The 25,257-nt window shown below is 37.9% G+C and overlaps 1 protein-coding gene across 1 annotated transcript in view; it reads left to right on the top strand.

Moving 5' to 3' along the window:
* The window catches only part of BRIP1 (BRCA1 interacting helicase 1), a 119,218-nt gene that overhangs the window by 24,377 nt on the left and 69,584 nt on the right, over positions 1–25,257 (top strand). The window contains exons 6-13 of the mRNA XM_041001151.1: positions 253–294; positions 4,518–4,800; positions 12,105–12,326; positions 16,020–16,219; positions 19,620–19,752; positions 22,584–22,738; positions 24,805–24,970; positions 25,083–25,223. Of these exons, the coding sequence (XP_040857085.1) occupies positions 253–294; positions 4,518–4,800; positions 12,105–12,326; positions 16,020–16,219; positions 19,620–19,752; positions 22,584–22,738; positions 24,805–24,970; positions 25,083–25,223 (1,342 nt within the window). The remainder of the gene's footprint in view (positions 1–252; positions 295–4,517; positions 4,801–12,104; positions 12,327–16,019; positions 16,220–19,619; positions 19,753–22,583; positions 22,739–24,804; positions 24,971–25,082; positions 25,224–25,257) is intronic.

The following is a 25,257-nucleotide window of genomic DNA, read 5'->3' as shown; positions in this document are numbered from 1 at the left end:
AATGTCAACTAATAATTAAAATAATTTTTATGAAATAAAGTTTATAGCTTATCCCTTAAGAATATTTTATAATTATACTCAAAACAGTGCACTTAGAAATAACTTGAAATGATTCCTTAATTTATTAGTCAAACTGGTATTGATATTCTCTAAGAGCAGTACTTTCTAGAACATCTGGAGAATGTCTTTGTCAGTTTTTTTTAAAGATTAATTTTATTTTTATTGCAAAGTCAGATATACAGAGAGGAGGAGAGACAGAGAGGAAGATCTTCCGTCTGTTGATTCACTCCCCAAGTGGCTGGAGCCAAGCCTATCAAAACCAGGGAGCTGGATGGGAAGCGGGGCTGCCAGGATTAGAACTGCCGCATGTCAGGCAAAAGGACTCTAGCCGCCAGCCTACCATGCTGGGTTCTGTCACTGTATCTTAGTAAGATGAGGCGGCCCTTTTTGGTGTCTCTGCTTAGTCTAATATGTCAAGAATTCTAATGTTTCATGAATGAAATGAGTTAGTATGTGTGAATTCTTTAGCACATGTACAGCTCTAATAACTGGTAAGTGCTATTAGTGAATATAGGTGCTGATGCTGTGGCTCAATAAACTAATCCTCCTTGCAAGTGCTAGGGTCCCGTATGTGCTCAAGTTTGTGTCACAGCTGCTCCACTTCCCCTCCAGCTTTCTGCTTGTGGCCTGGGAAAGCAATGCAGGACAACCCAAAGCCTTGGGACCCTGCACCCGAGTGGGATACCTGGAAGAAGCTCCTGGCTTTTGGCTTGGCTCAGCTCCGTCCATTGCAGCCACGTGGGGAGTGAATTAGAAGATGGAAGATCTTTGTCTCTGTCTCTTCTCCACTATTTATATCTTACTTTCCAATAAAAATAAATCTTCAAAAAATTGTTTTCGATTTCTATGTTCTTTTTTCTAGTATTGTAGGCATAATACTGTTTTTCTCTTCTTTGATGAAAAGTTCAGAGTAACTATAACTATACTTGTAGTTGATTGTAGTATCTTACTATTGAACTTTTCTTTTTTAAGATTTATTTATTTTCATTGGAAAGTCAGAAATACAAAGAAGATCTTCCGTGCACTGATTCACTCCCCAGGTGAACACAACATCCCATGCTGTGCCAATTTGAAGCCAGGAGCCAGGAGCTTCCTCCAGGTCTCCCTCCTCGACTGCTTTCCCATGCCACAAGCAGGGAGCTGGATGGGAAGTGGAGCTGCTGGGATTAGAACCAGCACCCATATGGGATCCTGGCGCATTCAAGGGGAGGACTTTAGACACCAGGCCCCACTATTGAGCTTTTTAAAAGATTTTTAAATCTTTGAAATGCAGTGTAAGAGGGAAGAAGTTTACTGGTTCACTCCCCAATGGCCACACCAGCCTGGGCTGCGGCAGATTAAAGCCAGCAGTTTCCCCTGGGTCTCCTATTTGGGTCGCAGGAGCCAAGCACCTGGGCCATCTTCCTGTGCTTTGATGGGTCATCAGGGTTGCAAATCCAGTTCCGCTGTGGGATACTCGTGTGTCAGGCAGTGGCTTACCTGTTAGACCAAAACTTAGGGCCCACTACTGAACTTAAAATTACAGCTTTGTGAAAGGAGTCGTAGGAAACACTCAGTAGTTAGCCTTTCTTTAAAGATCAAATCTTGGGCCCAGCGCGGTGGCGCAAGTGGTTAAGATCCTCGCCTTGCACGCCCAGGATCCCATATGGGCGCCGGTTCTATCCGGCAGCCCCGCTTCCCTTCCAGCTCCCTGCTTGTGGCCCGGGAAAGCAGTCGAGGACGGCCCAAAGCTTTGGGACCCTGCACCCATGTGGGAGACCCGGAAGAGGCTCCTGGCTTCGGATCGGCATAGCATCGGCCGTTGCGCTCTCTTGGGGAGTGAATCATCGGATGGAAGATCTTCCTCTCTGTCTCTTCTCTCTGTATATCCGCCTTTCCAATAAAAAAATTATAATAAAAATAAATCTTTAAAAAAATAGATCAAATCTTGCAGTTTCTTTGAAGGAATAGATACATCTGTACATAACAGGACAATCGGAACTAGACAGAAATGACTAAACACGGATTTCATGTTTTAAATCTTTAAAATATCCTTAGCTTTTTTTTTTTTAAATATCCTTAGTTGACTTTCTGAGAAAGTAGTTTTGGCTACAGTGGATTTGAAATGCATCTTTGTACAATCAATTCCTGCGTGCGAATATTAGTGTTGTCACAGTCACATGCATTTTTGTTACTGGGTTGTATTTTCTTGCCTTTTGTTACAGTAAAAGGACTCTGAGCAGTTTCTGGTTGTGGAGAAAATTCTATGTAGTTACTGTGAGGTCTTAGAGTTTAGATGTGGGGGAGCTAATATGTTTACTGACCTTCAGTCTTAGTGGATGTAAGTGAATATTTTAGAATTTTTTTACTCCAGTTTCCTAGTATAGTCTGAATTTAAAGGCAAAAGGAAAATATCATTATGCAAGAGAAGTAAAGCACACATTTAAATTGATCACTTAAAAATTAGTAAGTTTGAATACAGAGTATCAAGTGATGAAAGTGTATGGCAGCATCCCTTTAAAATTGGAGAAGAAATTACAGACCTTCACATATAAACATATTTCAAGTAAGTGATATATTATTTGTTTATGGGTTTTTTTTTTGAATTTTTATATTTGAATTTTTTGTTCAGGAAAAAAAAGTAGAATTAAAAGGTGTGATGGCAAAGCTTTTAAGTGGAATGGATACTAAGAAGTGTTACATCAAAAGGTAGATTTTCCAAGCCTGAGAAAAGACATTATATAGATTACTTATGCTTGGGTGTAATGTTTCCATGTAGTACAGAATGATACATTGGGCTCAGCATTCTGATATTCACATGTCATAAGGCAGAGAACTTGAGGGAAAGAATTCAGATATGAAAAGTAAGCTAATTCTGCTACCTGAAGTTACCTTGTTTAGTATGTTAACTAATGTGATCATTACAAAGACTAAAAAAAGTTAAGTCAGAAATATGCTGTAATTTGCATTTCATTTTCTTATGACCATAAATTGCTAGATGTTGCAACATATGTAACATAAGCCACCTCTCAGCTGTTTCCTGCCTCACTATTGACAAGAGCCCCATTCATAACTCTTCTTTTATCCTTTCAGAGAATAAGTAATTATTCAATATAGAAGGCAGGATATTTGGAACTGGCTATTTAATGTGGCAGTGCTCTGTAATGAAATCTGCTGTTACTGGCAACCTGAGAGGGGAATGTAACAATTCCAGCATGGCTGTAACTTTATCTGCTTGGACTGACTGTTTATTTGGCACATCAGTGAACCTTTTATCCCAGTGAGTGACAGCTCCAGAAGGGTCACATTTACATCCATTCTATCATGTATTGTAATATTTAATGGCAGACAAGGTTGAGTGAGACTGGGAGTAATTTGAACTTGCGTTTCCACTGAGTTGAGGCTAAAAGACAGCTTGATCCCCAGTACTGTGGTGTAACATGCTATGACTTAGCATTTGTTTATGGAGGCTGATCTTACTGATTACAATTAAAAAAACCTTCTGAGTATTTGTTTTATTTAAAACTTTGAAGTGTGTATCATCATTCTCAGTTGCTATCTTTTTCCTCTATTGGTGGCTACTTTTGTAACTTAACATTTCATAGCATTTCTCTTAAATGAAGCTTCTTTCTGTCTCATTGAGTTGTGATTGACCAAGGCTTTGAAGGGAGCAATTGTTAAGAACTTGTAAGTGCTAATATGCAGCTTTACTATTTATTTTTTATTTTGGTTAATTTAGAAATGGGAGACAAAGGTAAATATTAGATTATGATGTGTTTAAGGCAGTATTTATAGAATTTTAAAAATTATGAACCTGGATTACAAGTGAAATTTCCCAGGAAAAACAGTCCTGGATGATGATTTTACTGATGAGTTTGTATTCCATATCAGGCACTTGGCAGTAAGATAAAAACTTGTTCCACACAAGTATCCTGACTTTGTTATTAAATACTAATATTTTACATTCATTTTCATAACCTTGCTAGAGAAGAATTGTGTTTTTAATTTTATTGGTACTTAAACTTGAGTATTTCTATTTTTTATAAACTACATTTAAAATACTTTATTTTGAAAATAATTGATACTTTATGGAATATTTTATTGATGTATTCCATAAATAAAGCTATCAACTTCATGTAAACTATCACAGTTTACATGATACCTGAGCAATAATTAAAATTCTTACACTTTTTCTTATCATTGTTATAATTTGTGAAAGAGAAGATTTGAGCTGTAGTTAACAAATTTGAAATTGTGTGTAGGAAAGAGTATAAATATGAAAAAATTATTTTAAAATCAGAACTAATGTGAAGTTTATTTAATGGAAAGTTTAAGAACTGTAATGTCTTGGATTTTCTCTTTAACGGGCCGTTGAAATTCATTGTTTATAGGTTCTAACAAGTTTGCTAATGTTTTCTGCGGTGGTCTAGATGTGAGTTTTTGGTTTTTTTTTTTTTTCCTCTGTTACAGCCCCCTAGCCACTGTTCTAGGTGCTGCTGTTCTACTAAACAAGGAAGCAGTCAAGAATCTGCAAATACAATCAAGAAGGATCCAGGGGGGAAATTCAAGAGACCCAAAATATATTTTGGAACGCGCACACACAAGCAGATTGCTCAGATTACTAGAGAGCTGCGGAGGACAGCATACTCGGGGGTCCCCATGACTATTCTCTCCAGCAGGGATCATACTTGCGTCCATCCTGAAGTAGTTGGTAACTTCAATAGGAAAGAAAAGTGCATGGAACTGTTGGATGGAAAAAATGTAAGTAAATTTACCTTGCTACAGAGAAAAAAAAAGACTTTCAAATTTACATTTCTAGTGACAATAACATAAAAAAATGAAATTAATTGCTATTACTGAAATGTTTTGAAAAATAGTATTAACGTAAAGAAATATCTAACTTTAACATGGTAGGTTTTGGTCTGAAAGATTATGAATATTCTTTGGAATTAACTTGTATCATATTCACATGTCACTTTTTTTTAAATCTGTCTACCATGAATAGTCTAATGTGAATGACATGAAGAGATAAAATTGTTTAAATGAATTAATCTCTTTAGATTTAGTGTATTTTGCACACTTAAAAACTTTAAAAGAAGGTAGTTCATTTAGGCTTTCTCTTTGAGCAGATATTAAAATGTTTTTTGAATTGAGTGATAAATCTGGTTATTTTCTTGCTTTGTAATTCTAATTGGAATGACCTTTTATTAAAATTTAAATTATTAACTGTAGAAAGATGTTAGTAGTTGTTTCGATGTTTTCCAGGGAAATTGGAGTAATGCAAGTTTAGATTAAGTAGAGTCAGAAAAGTCTTGCTTAGTGAAGATTTGAATCTTAGTAGTTTTTGCAAATATGAGTTTGGGAATCTGTGATCGGTAGGTTGTCCTAATTCTGAAATTCAAGATTCAAATATGAAACCATAACCAGAAGTAATTGATAAACATGAAATTAATAGTATATGAAATAGCAAATGATTTTTTTAAAACATTGAAGAAGTTGTTTTGTCTCAAACTTGTACATAGGTGCCCCATAAGTCTATGGGAGTGGAATAAAAAGGTAACTTTATTTTGGTGCAAAATGGTTTTGAAAGCAGTGTACATAAGTTATCTTCTAAGAGATCATAGATAATATGTACTATGAAATAAAATGGCATGGAATGTCAAAGTTTTTGCACTAAAATAAATTTATGTAATTAAATTTACTTGAACTTTTTGAAATTCCCTTGTGATTTTTCAGGTTGAGTTTACACAAGATGCTGTGAACAATACATGCCTCAGGGTTTCATTTTCATTGATTTACCACCTTCTAACATATCATGTAGATACATGATTTCACGTGATGCTTTCCTTTCTTTGTTTCTCTAAGTTAGATTTGAATTTATTCAGCCTTGATTCAGGAATATTTAAAATATACCTTAATATTCCAACATAAGATAAGTAATAAAGGTCTTCAGTGAAAAAACTTGATTGGATTGTTCAGAGCTAGAAAGAAACTACTGAAACAAAACTATTATTGAAATTCTACAGTCTTTTATTCCTCTATAAGTACCTCATAACTTACTGAGGAATTGTGGAATCTCTTTACTCAGGAGATTTAAAGAATTCTCAAGGAGAGATGAAAATATTAAAAAACTAAACCCCAAAAAAGTATAAGGAGAAAGGAACTACTAGGTCAAACTCCATAAATTGAATGCTTAAGTAGACTTCTTTCCTTAAATGGCTAATGGATTTGCTACATGCCTTGAATACTTAAGTATTTTTGGGGGTGTAATTGTATAAGTATTTTTATCCTTTTTTTAAGCTTAGGTAAATTATTATATACCTGTAAAAATACATTAGTAAAAAAACAGTTATGAAGGTGAAGATTACGTGTTAAAGAGAAATAGTCTATTATGTAACCTAGAATCCCGTTGTGCTGGTTGTATTTCTTGGCTATTCATTACCCAGATAAATTTGAATCATATAAAAGTAAAAAGTCAGCAGACTTCCAACATTCAGAGTTTTTCACTGACCTTTACTTTGTCTTAAGGGAGCAAGTTTTTTTTTTGATTGTTGCTGATTTTTAATATTAGTGATATAAATAATTGGTGATACCTGCTTGTGGTTTGCCTTGACCTAATTCTGCCTGGGAATGCTTCCTTCACAGGCATACATGAACATTTGTTTTCTTGTTCCCAAGCCCTCAGAGTAATTTGGTATTGTAATGAGGGCCAATTACAAAGTCACTGTAGGTGTCTGTGTTTACTGTGACTGAATTACCAGAGTGAAATGATAAATAGATAACTGGCAATGTGAGTGAAAAGAGTTTAAAGTGTGATAACACTTTAATTGACAGACTCTCTGCAGGGTTGTGTTACACTGCTAAAATGGATGAGCTTTTCTGGTTTTGCTATCAGCCTGTACCAGGGTGTCACTGTAAGTGCCCTTCAAGTGTAAACTTTCTGATTTTGGCTTGATCCAAGTCACACGGGCTTTTTGTTCACTGTTACTTTTACTGAAGTGTACTTAATCTGTTGGGAGCTAATTCTTGTTTCAATTATGAAAAAATAATTTTAACTAGAGCCAAAGAGAAGCCTAAAAAAATTTTTTTGTGTGTTTAACATACTGTTTTTGCTGTTAAGATGAGATGCAACTGTTCACTTTAACAATATAAATATATATTTTTTACTAAGATAAATTTTCTGAATTGTATAAAAAGTGCTTGAATGAAGTCAAGGGGCCAGTCTGTGGCCTCGCAGGTTGTCTCTACTTGCATATCAGCATCCCATATGGGTGCTGATTTGAGTTCCAGCTGCTACACTTCTGCTCTAGCTGCCTGGTAATGACATGGGAAGGCAGCAGAGGATGGCCTAAGTGCCTGGGCCCCTGAACCCACATGAGAGACCTGGAAGAAACTCCTGGCTTTGGACCGGCCCAGCTCCGGCGCTTGTGGCCATTTGAGGAATGAACAGCAGATGGAAGATACTTCTTTCTGTCTGTTCTCTCTGTAATTCTGTCTTTTTTAAAATTTAGCATTTTTACTATTTTTAATTTGAAGAACAGATTGGCAGAGAGGACAGACAGAGAGCTCTTTCATTCGCTGGTTCACTCCCCAAATGGCTACAACAGCCAGAGCTGAGTCAGTCTGAATCCAGGAGCCAGGAGTTTTTTCCACACTGAAGGGTGCAAGAGCCAAATGACTTTGCTGGACTCCTGTACCATAAGCTGGATCAGAAGAGGGGCACCCGGAACATGAACTGGCATCTGTTTGCGCTCCTGGAGCTTGCAATCAGAGGATTAGCTTGTTATGCCACTCTTCTGGTCCCTGTAATTCTGCCTTTAAAATAATACTAAATAAATCTTTTTTATTCTTAATTTGTTTATTTTTTAAGTATTTATTTTTATTGCAAAGTCAGACATATATAGAGGAAGAGAGACGAGAGGAAGATCTTCTGTCCATTGGCCACAAGGGCCGGAGCTCAACCAATCCAATGTGAAGCCAGGAGCCTCTTCTGAGTCTCCCACGTGGCTGCAGGGTCCCAAGGCTTTGGGCCATCCTCGACTGCTTTCCCAGGCCACAAGCAGGGAGCTGGATGGGAAGTGGAGCTGCCAGGATTAGACCAGGTGCCCATATGGGATCCTGGCATGTTCAAGGCGAGGACTTTAGCCACTAGGCTACTGTGCCAGGTCTTTTTTCTTTTTAAGGTTAATGTAGGGTCTTCTGTTTTGGCAGGGCTAGTTAAGCTGCCATCTGCAGTGCCAGCATCTCTCATGAATGCTGGATTGTGTCCTGACTGCTTCACTTCCTATCAGCTACCTGATGATGTGCTTGGGAAAACAGTGGAAAATGGTTTAAATCTTTAGGCCTCTGCGCCCACATGGAAGTCCTAGAAGAAGCTCTTGATTTCTGCCTTGCCCAGCCCCAGCTGTTGCAGCCATTTGGAGAGTGAACCAATGAATAGATTGATGTCTTTCTGTCCCTCTCTGTCTTTCAAATAGACCAACTGTTCTTTAAAAATTGTCTTTTTAATTCATGAAAAGTGGGAAAATGGCGTTATTAAAAGATAATTTTGAAACAAAAATTTTTAAATCCATTTGGTTTTTTTCATAATAGATATTTTAATGAACTTTTTGAAAATGGTATGAGTTTGGCAAAGATAAATATTTTTATGTCAAATTCATCTTAAAATTTCTCCTGGTAACAGAATTAATGAAAAGTAAAGTGGTTCTGTATTCCACCAGGTAGTCCCAAATACTGGTTGCAGTGAGTGTGTTTGATTTAGACGTAAAACTCTGGGCTGGGGTGTTTGGGTTAAGGCTAAGCTCGGCTTCTGATTCCAGCTTCCTGCTAATCCATATGCTGGTGTTGTAGCAGGTACTGGCCCATGTGGTTGAGTTCCTGCCACCCTAATGGTGAGACCTGGATTGAGTCCCTGTCAGTCTCAGCTTTGCTCTGCCATTGCAGGCATTTGGGGAATAAATCCCTGAATGGGAGCACTGTCTCTGAAATAAATAAGAAAGTATAAAACAAAAAGTAATTTCATACAGAAAAGCATAAAGTGAAAAGAGAAGCTCTATCCGATTTCCTTCATCTCCTTAGCCTTTTTAGGAAACTTACTAAGCATTTTGTTTTTTACCTTTTTGAAAGGCAGAGAGAGGAATAGATATAAAGAGATGCCCATCTGCTAATCTGTTCCCCATTGCTTACAGTGAGATGAGGAAGTCTAGAGCTGCAATTCAATCTAGATCTCATTGGGTGACAGTCCTGGTCTGGAACAGGACTGCATCAGCTGGTATTTATTATTTTAGAGACATTCGTTTATTTGAAAGACCATGATACACACACACAAACCGGAGAGAGATCCATTGATTTCCTCTGCTGGTTTGCTCCCCAGATGATGATAATGGCTGGTCTGGGCCAGACTACAGGTAGGAGACAAGAAGTCCAAGCTAGTCTCCCACATGAGTGGCAGGGACCCAGATACTTGGTCTTTCTTCTGTTGTTTTCCCATGCATGTTAGCAGGCAGCTAGATTGGAAGCAAATTGACTGGGATTCAAACTGGCACACTTGGTGTCATAAGCAGATTAACCAGTACGGCAGTGCTGAGTCTTTAATGGTGTCTTAACAGGTAGCATAAGTGTTTGACCCCAACTGTAAAGTTGTATGTGTGTTTTATCAGCGCATTAAATTATTTGCTATAATGTATATATACACACATGTATATATATATGTATTCTTTAAAATTTTACTTGAAATTAATCCTGCTTTGTACATTATTCAACTTTTTTTCACACTTAATTTATCTTTACAAAGCTAACATGTTTTATGTGCTTTGGCTTTTATGTGAATATGCTATCATTTTTTAAAAGATTTATCTTTATTGGAAAGTCAGATATTCAGAGAGGAAGATCTTCCATCTACTGAATCACTTCCCAAGTGGCTACAATGGCTGGAACTGAACTGATCCAAAGCCAGGAGCCCAAAGCCTCTTCCAGGTCTCCCACATGGTTGCAGGGTCCCAAGGATTTGGGCCATCCTCGACTGCTTTCCCAGACCACAAGCAGGGAGCTGGATGGGAAGTGGGGCTGCCAGGATACAAACTGGTGCTCATATGGGATCCTGGCGCATGCAAGGCAAGGACTTTAGTTGCTAGGCTACCATGCCAGGCCCCATCATAACTTTAAATGTCCCTGTAGAACTACATTAGATTTATTTTAGATTTTTGGGGCTATTGACACATACCCACATTCATGATAAATTTTTAAATTTTGATTTTTTTTTTGACAAATAGCCTGTCTACTTCTGCTCTGGCAGTTTGTGCTTCTAAAAATGTGTTTTTATGCTTCTCCTAATTTTTCATACTATTTCGTACTGTATGAGACTATTGTAAATACTGAATTTTATCAAACATCTCTTTAAAAATTAGCTTTTTTTTTTTTCTGCTAGGATGGCAAGGGGCAGGAATAGCATACAATAAAGATATACAGATTCCTGTTGAACCTTCTTAGAACGTCATGTGATACAATATTGGACTTTGCTAGAAATTAGCAAATACCCAAATTAAAATAAGTTTGGATTTCTCTCCTTGATTGGCAATTATAAGGCTGTAGAAGCGTATAATATATAATGGTATGTACTTTCTGGAGGATAATTTGGTAATATATTCTCAAGAAACTTAAAAATACTTCATGCTCTCGGAATTCACAATACAGTTTCTAAAAACATGTATGTTTGGAAATTGGCATCAGAACTATCACTGTAGCATTATGTATAAACAGAAATTGATGACATTTCCTTAATAAGGAAATGTGCCACTATGGCACATTAATTCACTGTTTGTTATCTGAGCATGAGCAGCAATGCAAAATTACTTATTGATGTGAGATTTTAAGGATAGGATTTCCAGTGAACTAGACAGAGGGAGAGATAAATCCAGTTTCATCAAAACATTTATTTATTGTGACTAGATTACTAATAGTCATCAGTACCTGAGGAAAAATTATCTTTTTGCTGTTATTGGGTTACAGTGTAGAAATGTCTCCTTTTCTACATCTGTTTAGAAGAAATATAAAATTCATCAATATAATAGTGCATTTTTTTGTGGTAGTTATTGATGCTTACTGGTTATTTTGTATTTTGGAGTGTTTTGATAGTGTACCTTCCTGCTTTTTCTCATAGGCCAGTTAGCGTTTCTTCCTTCTTTCTGTCCCTTCTCCATCCTGGTAAATTCCCCATTCCTCACACCCAACAATCCACCCTTCCCTCTGTTTGAATACTGTCCTATAACCCAATTTAAAAGGTACAGAACCATATCAAGAACAATCGGACCCATTCTTATACTTGGAGCAGTTAGCTGTCATCCGTAAAAACATTCCGTGATTCCACTGCTCTGTGTATTCTTTCAGAAGACCATAGCAAACATAATTTTAAGAAATGTTTTGGGCTCGGCACGATGGCGCAGTGGTTAAGGTCCTTGCCTTGCACGTCTGGGATCTCATATGGGCACCGGTTCTAATCCCAGCGGCCCCGCTTTCCATCCAGCTCCCTGCCTGTGGCCCGGGAAAGCAGTCGAGGACAGCCCAAAGCTTTGGGACCCTGCACCCACACGGGAGACCCGGAAGAGGCTCCTGGCTTTGGATCGGCATAGCATCGGCCATTGCGCTCACTTGGGGAGTGAATCATCAGATGGAAGATCTTCCTCTCTGTCTCTTCTCTCTGTATATCTGCCTTTCCAATAAAAATAAAATAAATCTTTAAAAAAAAAGAATATGTTTCAGGAGGAGGGATGATCCCCTATGCTTATAAATCTGTGGAAAATAAATGAATAAAAGAAATCTTTATGAAAGAATACTTTCTTTAAAATATTTTTATCGCAAAGAATTAACATGGATATCTGAAGTTATACTGACCTGGCACTCTGAATTTGACCAAACTAATATAATTTCTTAAAAATGATTGGGATTGTTGATGTACCAAAACCTGTTTTCTCTGTAAGGTCTTCGGCTTGTAGCTTTAACAGCGTTAATTCTTGGAAATGTGTTTTTATTTCAGTATTCCTATTTCATTTATGCACCTTTGTTTTTAGGGAAAGTCGTGCTATTTCTTTCATGGTGTTCACAAAATCAGCGATCAGCACACATTGCAGGCATTCCATGGAATGTGCAAAGCTTGGGAAATAGAAGACCTCATTAGCCTGGGGAAGAAACTAAAGGCGTGTCCGTATTACACAGCTCGAGAGCTAGTGGAAGGTGCTGATATAGTGTTTTGTCCCTACAACTATCTTCTAGATGCGCAAATAAGGGAAAGTGTGAGTATATATTTACAAATTAGGAAATTTTTTCTCCTATTTATTGGGATATAAATTTGTAGGTGTTTTAATGTCTATTTTTGCTTTATATTATGTAAATAACTTACAGTACTGAAAATATTTTAAAGTATATTAAAAACTTAATTTTTAGACCTTGTCACTTTAATTTCCAAAATGATAAGCAGTTTTAAAGAGCTAGTGACTCCGAGTGTGATTGTAGCAGGCTTTCTCAGTGTTGCTAGTAATGAATCTTTCCTTATTGTGTTTCACTGTCTTCCATTGTAAGATATTTACCACCATCCTTGCTTTCTTCCTTTTTTTTTTAAGATTCATTTATTTAATTTGAAAGAATTAGAGAGAGTGAGCTCTTCTATTCACTGGTTCACTGGTTCACCCCTTAAATGGTCTCAATGGCCAGAGCTGAGCTGAACTGAAGCTGGGAGCTTCTTCCAGATCTCCCATGTGGGTGCAGGATCCCTAGGCTTTGAGCCATCTTCTGTTGCTTTCCTAGGCCACAAGCAGGGAGCTAGATTGGAAGTGAGTGGAGCATCTAATTGGAGTGGAGCATCCAGGGCTCGAACTGGCACCCATATGGAATACTGACAAAATAGGCGGAGGATTAGTGTGTCATACTCTTGGGAGTTTCCTGAGCAGTAGCCCCCTGAAATCATCAATGGGGTGAGGCTACGGTGTTTCTTAGCAGCAAGAACCACCAGAGACAGTCTGATCGAGCACGTCTGTTTATTGGAAAGCAAGTTCAAGCTTATATAGATTAAGAAAGGGGAAAGTCAGAAGGCCGTCTCCCAACAGTCCTCCCACCCAATAGTGACACTGTAATTGGCTAGAAGGCATGTCTGTCTCCCCATGGACCTCCAGTCATGTAGTAGGTCTCATACAACACACATAGCTGGCAGGTATGCGGCAGGTCATGTTCACATGTGGCTGTAGGTCACATACAACATGTAAAATGAAGATAATGTAGCTTAATAACTCTGATTTCTCACAGTTGCTTATCAAGGAAATCCCAGCATAGTTTTTCCAAGGACAGAGAAGATAAACTTGGGTACAGCCCACTGCTCTCGCCTGTATGGCCAGTGATAAGGTCAAGTTGAGGTGTTGGTGAGCCAAGACTGTTGCCAGGGGATTCTCTGGGCACACGGTGTGCTGTGTCCTTATGCCCTTCCACATAGGCCAAGCAGGAAGAGATCCAGGGGTGATCTCCCACACCATGCCACCATGTAAGCCCCTATTTTTGTTTTTTTCTGCTAGGTATCATTAGGACCCTCAGTTGTCATCATCAAACATGTTTCAGACTTTGGCAAATGTGTCCCAGGGACAAAACTGTCCCGCTTTGATTATAGCTATTAATCTTTCCACCCAGCAATAATAAAAAGGAATTGTTCAAAACATTTATTTAAAAATCTGTTTTTAAGAACTGATGTTGAGAGAATATATCTACTATGCAAATTATACCTTGTGAGCTTTTGAGAAGTCACCTTCAGATAAACCATTTGTGGCTTTGTTTGCCTCATTCCTTCAACAGATATCCTCTTGTTACAGCCTGACAAAAAGTGAGTATTTGGTACAGTCTGTTATCTTTTTAGGTCTGACTGTACAATTCTTTCTAGCTTTCTCTTTAAGCACATAATTAATAGGTATTATATTTACTACTTCTATAGTCTTCTTTCCTCTTTTGATTATTATCAAGATCTCTTCCTTGCAAGCCACAGTACATTATCAATGCCTAGTCAGTATTCCTAATATTGCTTTGACTACATCCTTCATCTTGCTTTCTGCTTATGAGTTAAGCTTATACCCAGGCTGCTTGATAGTCTGACCTAGATCTGTGTTTTCTGGTTTTTCTGCCAAAACCTCCAACTTGAACTTGGAAAACTACCTCATAGTACTCTGAGGACACTTTGTTCTCTCCCAATTCTCTGCTTTTGATGGCACTTCTCTCACAATGCACTGATTCTCTCTGTCCAAATAAAAAAAAAGCTATTCATCTTTCAAACCCTATTGTATTTCCTGTTCTTCCATGATTCTTAGTCATTTTTAGCCCTCTATAGATTATTCCTTTCACAGAATAACTCAATGACAATTGCATTATGACATTGCCTTTTTTGGGTTACTCAAGCCTCTTTGAGTATCAGCAGATTCAATTCCCACTTAAAGTTTAAGCAGAAATAATCAGCTCTCCCTTCATTGCAATGTCTTTATTCATAATTATTTTCCTTATGAGAATGAAGGTAATTAATCATAAACAGCTAGCTAATCTGGAGGAAAGGACGTGACCAAATACTAATTGCCCCAAGTTAGTCTGATTGTGTAGTTTACTTAAATCACGTACCGGTGTCTGACCCTGAACCCATTGCTGTCCTCAGAAGGATCGGAAGTTGCATGATAAACCCTACTCCTGTTGCGGGAGTGGTGATATGTTCTGTTGTATAGACTAATAAGACTTTAAGAAGTTCATGGGAAAATGAAGTTGAGAAATAATCATGGTGGAATGAACTTCTGAGGGGTAGGCAGTTATCTTTGTGGTCCACATGACCACGTCTGACATTTGAGTGCCTGAGTGTGAGTCCTGGCTCTGGCTCCTGACCCCAGCTTCCTGTGAGTGCACACCTTGGGAAGCAGCAATGGTGGATCACGGGACTGGATTCCTGCGGCTGTGTAAGAGACTGGGATTGCCTTTACAGCTTCCATTGTCTGGCCTTTACCTGTGCTAGTCTATATGCACAGTAGGAGAATGAACTGGCAGACAGTCCTCTCTCTTTCAAATGAATAGGTGAACAATTTTTAAAAATTTGGAAACCATATGTAGTTCTTTTTAAAAAATATTTTAGTAACACCCATTTTCTGAATCTTCTGAGGTAGTCTTGTGGTTCTGCTAGTATCCCATAGCAAATAGGGATGAGAAATTCTCAAACTGAAGGGTTGCAAAACAAATTAAAATGTAATAAATACACACTGTTAATGTTTTGAGTCATTTGAATATTATGTTTTAGAAACAATATTCAAAAACATAATTTTTATGTTTTAAAAATTAGGTTGAAATCTTTCTCATGATAGAATTTTATATCTTTCTTTGTAACCAGGAGTACCTTGATTCAAGCTCAGTTGACACTTATTTTTCTCATTGGTAGCTTTGTCAATTATTTTGAGAGTTAAAATGGCAAATGTAGCAGGGAGTTGGTATTTGTTTGGCTTTAGTGCTTCACAAGTTTTATGGATGACCTAGAATCAGTAGGCTGGATTTTTATTTTTTTACATATTTTTAAAAATTTATTTATTTTTATTGCAAAGTCAGATATACAGAGGTGAAGAGAGACAGAGAGAAATATCTTCCATCTGATGATTCACTCCCCAAGGGACCGCAATGGCCGGTGCTGTGCTGATCTGAAGCCGGGAGCCAGGAGTTCTTCCGGGTCTCCCATGTGGGTGCAGGGTCCTGAGGCCTTGGGCCGTCCTCGACTGCTTTCCCAGGCCACAAGCAGGGAGCTGGATGGGAAACGGGGTTGCTGGGATTAGAACCAGAGCCCATATGGGATCCTGGTGCATGCAAGGTGAGGACTCTAACTGCTAGGCCACTGCGCCAGGCCTGAGGGTAGATTTTTAAATAAATTATCGTGCCTGGTTGTTAGATCTGTTTTGCCAAATGTTTTACAGGAAAATTCTTTTGTCTTATAGATGGATATAAATCTGAAGGAACAGGTTGTCATCTTAGATGAAGCTCATAACATTGAGGATTGTGCTCGGGAATCGGCAAGCTACAGCGTGACAGAAGTCCAGCTTCGGTTTGCTAGAGATGAATTAGATAGTTTGGTCAGCAGTAATATAAGGAAGAAGGACCATGAACCTCTACGAGCTGTGTGCTACAGCCTCATTAAGTAAGAATGTCTGATGGTATATTTATGCTATTCAAACATGTTTCATTATGCCAGCATTTTTTTTAAAGATTTATTTTTATTGGAAAGTGAGATATGCTTTATATTATATGTAGAGGAGAGAAAAGAGGAAGATCTTCCATCCATTGAATCACTCCCCAAATGATTGCAATGGCTGGAGCTGAGCCAGTCTGAAGCCAGGAGCCTGGAGGTTCTTCTGGATCTCCCATAGAGATACAGGATCCCCAAGTCTTTGGACCATCCTCGACTGCTTTCCCAGGCCACAAGCAGGGAACTGGAGGGGAAGCAGGGCCACCATGATTAGAACTGGTACCCATAAGGGATCCCTGTGTATGCAAGGCAAGGACTTGGGCTGCTAGGCTACTGCACAGGCCCTATGCCAGCATTTCAAAGTTAAGTAAACTGACTAACTAGGATACTTGGGAAATGAGTTATTTTCTTGCCAGTTAAAATTTATAAGACAGAGTAATCTAACCTTTTGTTTTGTTCAAAAAAACAGAATGAACTTAATTTTTTTTTTAATTAATAATTGTGAGTCATTTGAAATGCAGACATCTACATGAAAAACATTCTGAGCTCTGTAAGTTAATTGAGCAATGCCAACTAAAGCCATGAGGCTTACTAAAAGGTGGTGATAAAAAATATATATATATTGGGAGCTCTCAGACATTGCTGATGGGACAAAGGACACAGCCACCTCAGAAAGCAGTGATCGTTTTTTTTTAAAGTGGACAGTATATTAAATCATTCATAGTTATGCAACCATCACCACCTTTTATCTCAAAGTATTTTTATCTTGTAAAACTAACTCTGTTGTAGCTAATGCTGCAGCTCAACAGGCTAATCCTCCCCCTGCAAGCACCAGCATCCAAAATGGGCATTGGTTCATGTCCCAGCTTCTCTGGTTCCCATCCAACTCCCTGCTTACTGGCCTGAGAAAGCAGAAGATGACCTAAGACTTGGGGACCCTGCACCCACATGGGGATCCGGAGGAAGCTCCTGGCTTTGGATCGGCTCAGCTCTGGCCATCGCGGCCATCTAGGGAGTGAGCCAGCAGATGGGAGATTCTTTGTCTCCTCTAAAAAAAAAAAATAAGTCTTAAAAAACAAATGAAATAAAATAAAAACTAACTTTGTTGCTCATCCAACAGTAACTTCTCCTTTGCCAACCCCAGGCTCTGACTACCAGTCTCTTTCTTGTCTGTAGGATTTGAGTGTTATATATGAGGTATCACAAATTAATATTTGTGGCTGGTTTATTTCCTTCAATGTAACATACTGGAGGTTTATCCATACTTCACCATGCAGTAGGATTTTGTTCTTTTCTGAGGCTTAATATTACCCTGTAGGCATGTACCACATTTTGCTTAGTCTGGATGTACGGACACTTGAATTGCTTCAGCTTTTGTTTACTGTGAATAATGCTGTGACTACCAGTAAACAAATGTTTTAGGCCTTTCCTTTATTTCTTTTGGGTATATAGCCCAGAAATGGAATAGATGGCTCATATGATAACTTTATTTTTAAATTTTTTGAGAACACACAATACTGTTATCCATAGTGGTACTGCCACTTTACATTCCTACCCAGCACTGCACAAACATTCTAATGTCTGCTTTCCTTAACTGATACTGTTTCTTGTGTTTTGAGCCAGGAACCATCCCAGTTGGAGTAAGACCTCACTGTAGTTTCATGTGCTTGTTGGCCAATTTTATGTCTGGAGAAATGTCTTTGCCCGTATTTGAAATGAGTTTATTGTTGATTTTAGGAGTTCTGTGTATATTGCAGATTATATTCCCTCATCAGATATATCATTTGCATGTATTTTCTGTGAATAGCTTTTATAATATGTTGGTATCATGCTTTGATGCATAAATAGTTTTAAAAGTTTTCATGAAGTACAAAAAAATTGTGAATTGTCTTAATTTGGGAGAATAATGGCAGGATTCTGGAGATGAAAGGAAAGAGCCCTCCTTTTCGCTGTCATCCTCCCCTTTTGCCCTGTGTCTTACCTACTTAAGAGAACAGTATCTACCAGTTCCTGTAATCTAAAATTAAATAATATCCTTGATTACTATCTCACTTGGTCCAATTCATCAGAAAGTCTTACCAGGTGCCATCTCAAATTTGTTCCAGATCCATAAATTTCTTTAACTCTCTTTGTCACTGTCAAACCATCTCTCGGCTGGAGTATTGTAATAGCCTCCGAACAGATGTTTGCTTTCTTCCCTGTAATCTGTTCTGGTTTTGAAGCTGGGGTTATCTCATAAACAATTCAAGTAGCTGGTCTCTTTGCTTCTTAAAACCTCGTTGTACCTTTTTTTTTTTTTTTTTTTTAGATTTATTTATTTTTATTGGAAAGATAGATTTCCAGAGAGAAGAGAGGAAAAAAGTCTTCCATCTGCTGGTTCACTCCACAAGTGACCATAACGGTCAGAGCTGAGCCAATCCAAAGCCAGGAGCCAAGAGTGTCTTCTGGGTCTCTCATATAGGTGCAGGGTCCCAAGGCTTTGGGCTGTCCTCGACTGCTTCCTCAGGCCAGTAAGCAGGGAGCTGGAAGGAAAGTGGAGTAGCTGGGATGTGAACCGGCACCCATATGGGATCCTGGTGCATGCAAGGAGAGGACTGAACTGCTAAGCTATCACGCTGGGCCTTCTCATTGTACTTTGAATACAATCCAAATGTATTTTTCTGGCTTAAGATGATCTGATTCCTTGCCCTTCTCACATTGTTTAAACCATTATTTATTTTTGCCCATTGTGTGGTAACCATGTTGGTCTTTCAGATCTTCAAAATAACAATTTTTGTTAGCCTCTTCAGGATCTTTACACTAATTCGTTTTTCTGCTTTTTTCACCCTGGACACTTTTTACATTTAGCTAAATTTATATCACCTCAGAAAAATCACTGTTGAAAATCTTGTCAAAGCAAGCATCCAGCTTATATTAGCATAAGTTACTTTCATTTGATATTACTACTGATATTTTCTTGCTTATGTATTTGTATACTTCTGTCTTAGCAACATAAATTGAGAATAAGGATATTTGTTCACCCTTTGTTATTTCTACTATTTAGCTGTCTGAACCTTCAGACACTTTGTTCAAACTGGTGTGTATATTTTTTATATATTTTCAATTAATTTGAAAATTATGAATTTTTAATATATTTTTCTCCATTTTTTTGTTTGACATTTTTGTTAATAAGCAGTACACTAGTTTCTTTACTAGCTCACTTTGCATTTCCTTTAAAGTATATGAGGAATAAGTACCAAAGAGGCATTCCCACTGGGAGAGATGATGCTCAGGACAGTGTGAGTTACAAATGTCTTGTTTGAAATTGTGCTTGTAAGGGGGATACTGATTGACAGAACTGTTTTTATTCCAGTTGGTTAGAAGCAAACACTGAACATCTTGTGGAAAGAGATTATGAATCTTCCTGTAAAATATGGAGTGGAAATGAAATGCTCTTAAATTTTCACAAGATGGGCATCACCACTGCTACTTTCCCCATTTTACAGGTAAGATTTCTTTTTCCTGTAAAATTTAGATAGTGGATTAGAAGTGATTTCATGAAGACAGCAATTTTTGCATAGTGGGGTAAATGTGGACACTTAGGTCCCATCTTCATGGGTCGGGGATCAGGTCCTCTGTTCCTGATTCAGCTTTAAGTAATGGCCAAGTACTTGGGTTCTTGTCATTCAAGTGGCAGACCAGGTAAAGATTCTGGCTCCAGGCATTGATTTTTCTGGGGGAGTGAGCTGGAGCAAGCTGTCTTCCTCTTCTTGGTTTCCCTTCACACTTGTGCCACTCTACTTTCCAAACAACTAAATTAACTCTTAAAAAGAAATGATTGTGGGCCCGGCGGCATGGCCTAGCACTAAAATCCTCACCTTGAGACGCCCCGGGATCCCATATGGGCTCCTGATCCAATCCCGGCAGTTCCACTTCCCATCCAGCTTCCTGCTTGTGGTCTGGGAAGGCAGTTGAAGACGGCCCAAAGCTTTGGGACCCTGCACCCATGTGGGAGACCTGGAAGAGGTTCCTAGATCCTGGCTTTGGATCAGCATAGCATTGGCTGTTGCGCTCACTTGGGGAGTGAATCATTGGACGGATGATCTTCCTGTCTCTCCTCTCTGTATATCTGACTTTCCAATAAATAAATAAATCTTAAAAAAAAAAAGATTGAATAGAAAACAAATCAAGAGTAAATTCATTAGATAATATAAAATTTTTAACTCGAGGAATTTATTTTTTTATCTTTCATTAAATTTTATAAGCTTTTAAGTGATGACATGGATAATTATCAGTTAAAAAAGCTTTATTGGAAAGAAATCAAACTACGATTTAACTTTTTGAAGCTGAGTGTGAAGTCAATATTTTTGGGTTATAAATTTATCATTGTTCATTTATTTTAACTTAGAGATTATAAACAAGGGGTTCATGGATAGAAAACTATGAATCTAATGAAATAGCACGTAACATAAGTATGCGCTTGAATGTTTGTGTTTTTTTGATAAAAGATAGTTTCCTACATAGTCTCAAATTTTTAATTAATACACATTTTTAAGAGATTTTTAAGTTGTGAGGAAAATTTAGCAGTAATTATAATTTACTTGAATATGTTCTTGCAAAATTCCTACTCCATGCTAGGCATAGCTGTCCTATTACTGAATCTTGCAGGAGTATAATATATTTGTTCTAATGGATGAATCAGTAATGATGCATTTTGTTAATTTAAGTCCATAGTTGAACTTAGGGTTTACTTTTTTGTGTGATACAGGTTACCCAGGTTACCACATAATCCATTGCATTATGCATAATGTATTCACACTCCTAAATATCTTTTGTTTTGTGCCTTTGTATTCCTTTGTGACACACCCCCTCTTCCACCAAATCCCTGGTAACCGTTGATACTTTTTTATTAACTTGATAGTTTTGCCTTTTTTGGGATGCAGTATAGTTGAAATTGTACATTATAAATAGGTTTTTCAGATTGACTTATTGAGCTCAGCAATATGCATTAATGTAATACTGTGTCTTTGCAGTTTGCAACTCATTTCTTTTACTGCTGTCTGTACCCTCTGTGTGTGTCCTCCCTACTGAAGGACATTTATGATTTCCAATTTTTGGCAGTTAGGAATAAAGCCACTGTAAACACTTTTATTCATGTTTTTGGGTGGGCAAATTTTCTGCTTATTCAAGTTAGTCGTTAGGAACACAATAGCTGGGTAAGACTATTTAGCTTTGCAAGAAACTACCAAATTATCTTTCAAGGTATCTGTAGTATTTTATACTCTCACCAGCAATGAGTGAGAGTTTTTGTTGCTCTGCATACATCTTTGCAAGCATTTGATACTATTGGTGCTTTGAATTTTAGTCATTCCTCATGGGTGTATATTATAGTTATTTACCTCATTGCTATGATTTGCACTTCCCTAATTTGCCTATCTTATTTAATGCTATTTCCCCATCTTGTTTTCATTGTGCACACTGTAGTGACACACAGAGTTGCTGCCAATATCTTTGGTTGATTCAGTATTGAGTTGTCTTTTTCACATTGTGAGGAAGCATACTTCGCTGTGTTGTTCTCATTTTATATCTGCCTCTATGTTTTGCCCATATTGGAGTGTAAGTCAGGTTAAAAATTAATGTAGCATACATTTTATTATTTAATGTGTGTATTGCTTCCTTGAGTCATTTTCATTATACTTTTTATATCATTATTCTCAGCATCAGAATACCTTTCTGGAAGTAAATCAGGTGTTAACAGCAGTATTGCAGTTCTTTTAAGCGTCTTGGAGAAAACTGTTACATATATAACTATATATATGTATATATATTTTTAAATTTTTATTTTTATTGTAAAGGCAATTAACAGAGGGAAGAAGAGAGAAAAATCTTCTGTCTGCTGGTTCACTCCCCAAATGGCCACAGTGGCCAGAGCTAAGTCCATCTGAAGCCAGGAGCTTCTGCTAGGTCCCCCACACAGGTGCAGAGTTCCAAGGCTTTGGTTCATTTTCCACTGCTTTCCCAGGCTACAAGCAGGGAGCTTGACAGGAGGTGGAGCAGCTGGAACATGAACCAGCACCCCTGGGGGATTTTGGCGCTTGCATGTGGAGGATTCACCAGTTGAGCTATTGGGCTGACTCATATATTTTTAATTTATTGTATTTTCTGTGATTGCCTGAAGCAGTAATGAACCTTGTAACTTAAAATGAGTGTATTAATGTTGTGCATTAATAATGTTCATTTACAGTCTGAATGCATATACCTTTAGGATTTCATTAAGATTTTAAGAAATTGCTTCTCATAACCTGCCCTCCCAAACTTAATGTGGTAATTTATTCAGAGTCATCTTTCTACGGTTCTTCAAAAAGAGGAAAAAATCTCACAAATTCATGGGAAGGAAGAGACAGTAGAAGTACCTATTATTAGTGCTTCAACTCAAATTATGCTCAAAGGACTGTTTATGGTGCTTGACTACCTTTTTCGTCAAAATAGCAGGTAAGATATGTGTATTTTTTCTTTTAGAAATATCAGCCTAATTGGCTGTCAGTGTTTTTTTATGATACACTAACTTTGTGTATATTAATAGGTTTAGGAGAATAATAAACAACTATTATGTGTTTTAAAAATATTTGAGAAATAGATATAATTCCACAGTTATAGAGTGAGCTGTCGCACGCTGATTTACTCCCCAGAAGCCCCAAACAATCCCAGGGTGGAAGAAGAAAGCTGGAACCTTAATTCAGGCCTCCCATGTTCGGGATGGGAACTGAATTGCTTGAGTCAACACTGCTGCCTCCCAGGGTACGCACTGGTAGAAGGCTGGGATCAGGAAACCAGAGCTGCAATTGAGCCTTTGTACTTGGATGTGGGACTTGGGCACCCTAACTGGTAACTATTTGGTCTGAAGCCTGTGCTGTAAGATTATGAAGTATTTGTTCTTATTGGCATAGACTCAGATGAGTTGAAACTAATAATTTTTCTTAACCAAAAATAAATAATTCATACCTAAATTGATGGTCCTCCACTATGAAATATAAACACTTAGTTCAATCTTTAAACATAGTTTAAGGGCCTGGTGCAGTGGCGTGGTAGCTTAAATCCTTGCCTTGCATGCACCGGGATCCAATTAAAAATGAAACTTCAAAAAATATATTGTCATAGTTTCAGGTATGTGTTAACCCATGCTAAGAAGTATTTCCTATATTTCACGAACTCTCTATTTAGTGAGTTATAAAGAATCAAAAGAATCAAATGCTCCTACCCTATTCCTTAAATGTCTCCTAAATCCAGCATTTTTTTTTTAACTGCATGTATATGTGGGTGGATGGGTGGTAAAATATACCTAAGAAAAATTAAAAATTTTAACCATTATTTAAATTTTTAAGATGTATTTATTTTATTGAAAAGTCAGATTTACAGATAGAAGAAGAGAGAGAGCTGATCCAAATCCAGGAGCTGCTTCTGGTTCTCCCATGTGGGTGCAGGATCCCAAGGCTTTGGGTCATGCTCTGTTGCTTTTCCCAGGCCACAAGCAGGGAACTGGAAGGAAACTGGAACAGCTGGGATATAAATTGGCACCGATGTGGGATCCTGGTACATGTAAAGCAAGGATTTTTTAGCTGCTAGGCTACTGTACTGGGGCCCATGTATGTTCTTTTAACATTGTCTATAAGAATGACAATTCGGGGGCCTGGTACAGTTTCTTAGGGGTGAAATCCTCATGTTTCACACCCAGATGGGCACTGGTTTGTGTTCTGATTGCTCCACTTCCTATCCAGCTCCATGTTTGTGGCCTGGGAAAGCAGTGGAGGACACCCAAAGCATTGGGAGACACTCTGCACCCGCGTAGGAGACAAGAGGAAGTTCTTGACTCAGTGGCTTTGGATTGGCTCAGCTCTGGCCATTGTGGCCACTTGGAGAGTAAATCAGTGGATGGAAGATCTTTCTCTCTGTGCCTCCATCTCAGTGTAAATCAGTCTCTCCAATATAAATAAAATAGAGCGATAGTGTGACAATTTGGACAAGTTTCCTTTCTCCTTGTTCACTCTGTAAATGTTAACAATAACCAGGGCGTGGCCATTCCAAAGTTAGGAGTCCAGAACTCTGTCCTTACTACCATGTGGGTGATGTGGGTGGCAAGGGTTCAATACTTTTCTCCCAAGGTAGAGTAGCAGGAGACCTAATTGGAATCATCCAAGCAAGGACTCAAGGGAGACACTTGAGTTTGTTGTGTGGCGTCTCATTACCTACCCCAAGGCCTGGATTTAAATTCTGGTTCTCCCATGATTTATGTATTTTATTTAAAAAAAAAAAATTGAATGGTAGAGAGCAGAAAAGTGATGTGTAATGACTTCTAATGTTTCTTGTAAGAATTGGTAGATTCTGTGATTCAATGGTTTAATTTATATCAGAATTATTGAATTAGTTGGGGGAGAGTATTACCTTTGAGTGGGAAGGTGTCAGCATTCTCAATTGAGCTTATTTAATGTAACTAGTTTTGATGTTGTATATAACTGACAAATTTAATAAACTTTTACTATTAGCATTTTCTTTGCATTTAGATTTGCAGATGACTATAAAATTGCTCTTCAACAGACTTATTCCTGGATAAATCAGACTGATATTTCAGAAAAAAATGGCATCTTGGCTCTACCAAAAAATAAGAAACGTTCACGACAGAAAACTGCGGTCCATGTGCTCAACTTCTGGTGCTTAAATCCAGCTGTGGTAAGCCCGTCATGTTCTAAATAACATCTTTTTTTCCTCATAACCAACAGTTAAGTGAACATGCTTGACTCTTACAGATGATTTAGTTTATCTGATTTTGTTTTCCTCTTAGGCCTTTTCAGATATTAATGGCCAAGTTAGAACAATTGTTTTGTCATCTGGCACATTATCACCAATGAAATCTTTCTCATCAGAGCTTGGCGTTACCTTCACTATCCAACTGGAGGCCAATCATGTCATTAATAATTCACAGGTTAGTTACTGTTGTTTCTGAAGACCCTTAGTTT

Source organism: Ochotona curzoniae, unplaced genomic scaffold, assembly GCF_017591425.1.
Source record: "Ochotona curzoniae isolate NIBS_2020 unplaced genomic scaffold, NIBS_Ocur_1.0 scaffold_2453, whole genome shotgun sequence".
Taxonomy (NCBI): domain Eukaryota; kingdom Metazoa; phylum Chordata; class Mammalia; order Lagomorpha; family Ochotonidae; genus Ochotona; species Ochotona curzoniae.
Note: the sequence above shows the minus strand (reverse complement) of the source record. Positions and strands in the feature narration are given on the sequence as shown.